This window comes from Pundamilia nyererei, unplaced genomic scaffold (genome assembly GCF_000239375.1).
Source record: "Pundamilia nyererei isolate P.nyererei 1_Seehausen unplaced genomic scaffold, PunNye1.0 scaffold00307, whole genome shotgun sequence".
Classification (NCBI taxonomy): Eukaryota; Metazoa; Chordata; class Actinopteri; order Cichliformes; family Cichlidae; genus Pundamilia; species Pundamilia nyererei.
Genome location: NW_005187708.1, coordinates 52,597 through 59,516, shown reverse-complemented (window position 1 = coordinate 59,516; position 6,920 = coordinate 52,597). Strand labels below are relative to the sequence as shown.

Here is a 6,920-nt window from a genome sequence, read left to right as displayed (position 1 = left end):
GTGACAGGAAACAGCAAAACTCTGTACAAAAACCTTTGGAGCAAAGACAACAGAATACTCCACAACATCCACTAGAGGGAGCCACACACTGTTAAACCTCTGGTTTGTTAGCACACAGGAGGGTCTCAGGATATTTTAAAACTGTTGCTGAGTGAAGCCTGATTTCAGACACTAAAGCATCACAGTGAAGTTTTGACTTCTCTTAAAATGAAACAAGTGAAAGATTTTTCACAATAAAGCACAAAATTCTTCATGACTTAAAAAGAGTCCATTAGGTTGTCTTGATGCGCGCTCAATCATCCAGGTAAGGAAATCCCAGAAAGTTGAATCTGTAGCGTCTTCAGTGAGAGAACTTTTCTTCACTCCCCCAGGTGACTTCTTCAGTCTCAGCTGACTTCAGGTTTCCTTATAAACAGTACATTTGCATAATGACCAGCATCACAGATTAACAGTAAGCTAATGTGTCACCGTGTCACAACAAGCAACTATTCTGCCATCACTTCCCTCTGAGTGCTCCTAAAGATTATTCCAAATTCAAGCTTTTCCTTTCAGTCAGGTGTGAGATGGAAACACAGGATCCCTAAGCTTCTATGTTATAAAATCACTTTTAGACCTCACGTTGTACTTTTGTTTGAATCGATTATCTCAGAATCTGAACTTGTGTAAATCTACGTTTGTCCTTCTTTGATCTTCCCTGAGTTCCTTGGACTTTCATATTGTTCTGAGTATTGGTGGATCCAATGAGGTCTGTCTGACAAATCCTTTTTGTGCTGCAAAGATTTGGAAGGGGTGATTATTCACGCCGATGATGTGCTTATATATGGCAGAGACAGGCAGGAGCACGACCAGAGGTTGCACTGTGTCCTTCAAAAGTTTCAGAAGGAGGGTCTCACTCTGAATGAGAAGTGTGAGTTTTCTAAAAGTCAAATAATCTTTGTGGGACACAAAGTGTCAGCAAAAGGCATTCAGGCTGATCCCAATAAGGTAACAGCAAACCAGCAGCTGCCACAGCCTCAGAGTGCGGCAGATATGCGCCGTCTCATGGGCATGGCCAACTATCTTGCCAAGTTTATGCCACAACTAGCCACAATCACCACACCATTAAAGGAACTGCTAAAAGACAGAAACGAGTGGATATGGGCGGAGCCACAGGATACAGCGTTTAGGAGACTAAAAGGCATATTAAGCTCTCCAGAAGTGCTCGCTCAGTAGTCCAACTCAGCCGATACACGAGTCGCTGCAGATGCATCGCCATATGGTATCGGGGCTGTTCTCACTCAAAAACAGTCTGACAACTCCTGGCAACCGGTCACATGCATCTCAAGAGGTCTCACAGACACAGAAACGCTACTCGCAGACAGAAAAGGAGGCACTCGCTGTAACATGGGCGTGTGAACGACTGTCATCTTATCTCATGGCCCTACAGTTCACTGTAATCACAGATCACAAAGCCCTGGTCCTCTTCTGAGCACAAGAGGCCTGGACGACCTGCCTCCACGCATCCTGAGATTCCTCCTCAGGCTGCTGCGCTTTACTTTCACCATTGTCCATGTTCCAGGGAAGAACCTCGTCACTGCTGATGCTCTCTCACGAGCACCGCTGGTGGGGCCTCCTTCTGCTGGGGCATCTTCAGCTGGAAAAAGAGGTGGAGGTTTTCATGCACTGTGTAGCTTACCATCTCCCAGCCACAGATAAAAGGGTGGAGGAGATAAAGCTGCTGCAGGAAATGGATGACCTGTGTAGAAAGGTGGTGTATCAATGTGGGACAGGCTGGCCAGAAAAAGGTAAACTAGATCCAGAGTTAAGGGGGTACTGGCAATACAGACTGGACTTCAATGTGGTCCATGGCCTTCTTATGAAAGGGGAGAGACTTGTGATACCACCTCAAATGAGAGCAGAGGTTTTGTCACGTTTGCATGAAGGCCACCAGGGCGTTTCAACATGCAGGGCCAGTGCAAAAGAGTCAGTGTGGTGGTCGGGCATCTCAACCCAAATATGTCAGATGGTAGACAAGTGCCAAACATGTCATAAACACAGGTTACAGTGCCGTGAACCAATGCTGGCGACTCCTGTTCCTGACCGCCCATGGCAAAAAGTCGGCATGGATCTGTTCGAGTGGTCAAAGAAACACTTCCTGCTGATTATTGATTTTTTCTCAAGGTACATTGAGATAGCTGAACTGAGACACACAACAGCAGAGGTCACTATTAATGCTATAAAAGAGGCCTTTGCAAGACATGGTGTTGCCGAGACTGTCGTATCGGATAACGGGCCGCAGTTTTCCTCAGAACAGTTCAAGCGCTTTGCCAAAGAGTATCAGTTCACACCTGAAACGAGCAGCCCTAGGTACCCCCAAGCCAACGGGGAGGCAGAACGCGCTGTTCGTACCATTAAAGACTTGTGGAAAAAGGACTGTAACTACACCAGAGCACTGCTAGCGTGCAGGGCCACCCCACTGGAACATGGGCTCTCGCCGGTGCAGTTGCTTATGCGTACCTCGCTGCCACAAGCTGCAGCAAAGCTGGTGCCAAAGTGGCCCGACCTACAGGCTTTTCGCAAGCAAGATAGGGAAGGGAGGCGTAAGAAGGCAAAACACTACAACCGCAGTCATAGAGTCAGACCACTTCTGGAACTATTGTCAGGACAGAACGTGTGGATTACCACTGAAGGAACCACTGGAGCAGCAGTTGGACCTACCAGTGCTCCCGGATCCTATGTGGTAGAGACAGACAGGGGTTTTCTGAGGAGAAATAGGAGACACCTCAGACCAACAGGGACTATTACCAGATCTGGTCGAGTGGTGAGACCTCCTGAAAGACTGGATGTGTAATTCTCTGAAGTTATCCATTCATGCAAGAAGTAAATAGTTACCCAAAGTATATGCTCAAATGTGTCTCAGAAACAACAGTTAAAGCTGAAGAATTCAACGACAACAGATTTGATGCAAAAATCAATGAGAAGCAAAAGTCAGCTCCTCTGAAGATCCAGAAGCTTCAGCTGTCTGACTCTGCTGTGTACTACTGTGCTGTGCGGCCCACAGTGACAGGAAACAGCAAAACTCTGTACAAAAACCTTTGGAGCAAAGACAACAGAATACTCCACAACATCCACTAGAGGGAGCCACACACTCTTACACTTCTCTGGTTTGTTAGAATGCAGACTGGTGACATTTAAAGGTGGCAGTCAGTCAATATATTAAAAATTAAAGATGTACAATGTGTGAAAATGATTAAACTGTTAACAATATTGTTACACACTGATGGAACTGCATTCGTTCTGGTGCTGCACATTGAGGTTCATTACTCTGAAACACAGCAAAACAGCAGTTCGGTGTTACTGTCAGCTTCCATGGCCATCACTGGCACTGGGTTAGTTTTTTTTTTACTCGTAATGGCCATTTAGTAATAAATCAGTTGTAATCAGGGTAACCTAGATAATAGAACAATAAAAAGTTCATAACTAAAGACGTGCAGACTGGGCTACTAAAACATTTCTTTTTTTTCACTGAATTTCATTTCTGGTGGAATAACACAGTTACTAAGTCAAAGGTAGGACCAACGTCATTTAGCTAGCACACCCACGTTACTTCCACTCTGTGCTATGATGTCAAACTATTGTCACAACAAAACCAACAAAGCATTTGGGAGGCGGGGCAACCACAATCACATTAAAACTACTTTTACAAGAATTCTCAAAATGGTCAGGATGCCAAGATGTCTCAGTAAAAATATTAAACATTGTAGATGGAAGTTTCTGTGTTGGTCTGTCAGGCTTCTGGTGTACCACAGGCCAGACACTATTATGTGTAAGCAGTTTATATATCATCAATTATATGCAAATATGCTAAGAAGTTAAATAAAGTAATGAAATGTTAGTTTCAGAATTCACTAAAATCTTGTTGTTTACACCTGAAATATGTGCTGTGGGGTTTTTTTGTTGTTGTTGTTGTTTCATCCTTTTAAGTCACAGTTTAAATCGACACTTTAGGTGAAACATTTTCTGCATTTTACAAGAATAAAGAATTTAACCTAATCTAACTTGTGTTTTTTTTTATTGGCGACATCCAGATATATGTTTTCCCGCAGGTTTTACAGAGGTACGGTGTCTCTCCTCTGTGGATTCTCTGGTGCACACTAGTGATGTGTCAGTCGTGAATGAAACGACTCTTCTGACTCTTTGAAAAGAATGAGGGGAGCCGGCACCTTATTGGGAGCCATTTTTTTTCTTTCTCTCACCCTCGCTGTCTCTCTCTCTCACTCACTTTCTTCGCTTCACGCCGCGCGTGAGCCTTGTATTTGCGCTGAGTAGAGGGGGGAGGGTCAAGGTCAAGGTCAAGGTCAAGGTCAAGGTAACTGCATGTTGAAACGCCTGGTGGCCTTCTAATTACTCTCACAGCAGCACACAAACGTAGCAGGAGAGAGAGAAAGAGTGCAAGGGGCAACAACAAGAGACAACACTGACACATTAGAAAGGTATAGTAAAGAAAATGAATGACACCAAGAAAAGGAGCTAAATCTTAAACCATTTCCATTTTATTGACATGACATAGGCAGAGTGTAGAGTCTGCAAGAAAAGAATATCAAATACAGCCGGCTCAAACAACCTGTACACGCACCTGAGAACTGTCCACCCATCAGTGCAATGGGAAGATAAAACACAGAGTGTTATATTAATGAAGGTGCCAGTGTGTCTACTGCAGCTGTTTCTGCTGCATCTACAACATCATGCTGTACATCACCACAACCACATAAACTAACCCAGAGCTCTGTGACTCCAGGAAGACAAAACTCAATTGATAAAGACCTGGCTGTCATGGTCCTGGGTCTTTTGACCCAGCGTTTTGTGTTTTCTATTATTGTGATGTATTTTGGTTATGGTTTTCTAGCTCTTTGGTGTTTGGTTCTGTTCTTCCTCAGTTTTGTGTTTAGTCATTGTTGCCTGTGTGTTCATCTGTGCAAAGTCCGTGTTTCTTAGTCTGTGCCTTTGCATGTGTGAGTTCCTGTTTTATTTTGAAGGTTTGTGTCTCAGGTTGTATTCTGTTTTACTTCCCTCAGTCTCATCAGCTCTGAATTCCCCCAGCTGTGTCTCCCTCTTGTCTCCCATTCCCCGATTGCCCTGTATGTATTTAAGCCCTGTGTTTTCTGGTGTGTGTTGCTGGTTCATCTGCGTTATTTCCCTGCGTCATCCTATATTGTTACCCCGGATCTCCCTGTATCTCTATTTCAGGTCTGCTTTTGTGAGTTTTTCCAGTTTAGTCAATCTTAGGTTCTTCACTTGCCACCTCCTTTGCTGTTTGTACCGTCACCCTCACAATAAAGCTCACTCTCATCAGAAGCCGTGCTTGCATCTTGGGTCCTACTTTCAACCTCCACTCATCTGCCACTGCAGACGTGACAGAACGAACCAGCCAACATGGACCCAGCAGCTTTCAATCCTTCTGAGGAGCTTAAAGACGACACAATCTACAATGTGGAGACACTTCTTAACCTGTGGCTGGATCATTCAGGGGAGGAGTTTCATCACACTGTGGAGGCCCGGTTGCAGCAGCTTATTTCCGGGCTTCCGTGGCTTCTGGGATCGCTTCCCCCAATTGCACAGGGTTTCATCCTTAAGATTCTACATCTGCATCCAACCGCTACCTCTAAACTACCCTGTCCAGCAGAAGATTTCCAGCCGGTCCACTGAAGGATTCGCAGATCAGTGTATCTCCTCCCTCTCGGAAAAAGAGGTGGTCATGCCACCATCACTCCACAGTTGGGGAGCAAACTCCTGTGTTGAGAGAAAGAGACTCTTTTCCCATTTTCTATGGTATTGAGACTGTTTATTCTGGGTCTTTCTTTTGTATGGCAAATGGGGATAACAGTGGTTCACCCGTGATTGGAGAGACTTCCTTTTCTGAAGCCATTTCTGAGGCTGTCAACAAGACTGTTTTCCCTGAGACTGCTCTCACCCAGTCATCAGTTGTGTCACCTGCTCAGCAGCCACTAGCTCAGTCTCCAGTGTCCCCCGCTAGCTCGGGTTGCTATTCAGCCACTCATTCGGCCAGAACCACCACCTGCGGCTCCCACGCCATCGTCTGGTCCTGCCTCGTCTGGTCCTGCCTCATCTCGTCCTGCTGCTACTCGCTGTCCACTGCTCGCTGCTCGCTGCCTTCTTCACCTATGTCGCTGCTGCTGCTGCCTTCCGCGCGGTTGGCCTCCGGACCTGTTTCGCCTGTGTCGCTGCCGTTGCTTGGTCGGCCTCCTGAAATGGACTGTTTTGAACCTCTGTGCTGCTGGCCTCCTGGTCGGCCCCCTGAACTGCCCTGTTATGGACTTCTGTGTTGCCATCTTCCAGGTTGGCCTCCCGAACTGTTTTTGAAGTGCTCCCTGTGCTCCAGTGTTTTTGTGGATGTTTTGTTTTCGGACTCTATCTCGACGGGATACTGTCATTGCCTGTCCCTAGCCTGGTAGAGGAGTTTAAATGTGCAAAAGTGTGGCTTGAGATGTCACTCACAAACTCCCAGGACCCCATAGTGAGAGGCACTGCTCCCACTCTAGCAACGGGGAGGAAGTGGACCCCAGCCACATCTGTGCTACAGGCCAAATCTGCCATTCGGCATTGTGATGTGGTGTGACGTCCAACAGGACAGAGGAGGATTTGGTCTTGGAGCAGTAACAACTCGGTGACCAGTGTTGGTCAAGTTACTTGAAAAAAGTAATCAGTAACTAATTATTGATTACTTCCCCCCCAAAAGTAATCCAGTTACTTTACTGATTACTTATTTTCAAAAGTAATTAATTACTTAGTTACTTTTTAAAAACACGATCTACAACCTGAAGAGGTGATAAAGCGATAGATCTTTCAGCCCAATTCTACTTTTTCTGCATAATCCATCATACAAAATGTAATCAAATGGAAAAGTCTCTTTTTAAAACTTG

General features: G+C 45.4%; 1 gene segment (V, D, J or C); it reads left to right on the top strand.

Annotated features, from left to right (window-relative positions):
- The window catches only part of LOC102210889 (Ig kappa chain V-VI region NQ5-78.2.6-like), a 73,042-nt gene that overhangs the window by 26,778 nt on the left and 39,344 nt on the right, over window positions 1-6,920 (top strand). Inside the window, 1 exon segment of the V gene segment in view lies at window positions 8-102. Within this exon segment, the coding sequence occupies window positions 8-75 (68 nt within the window).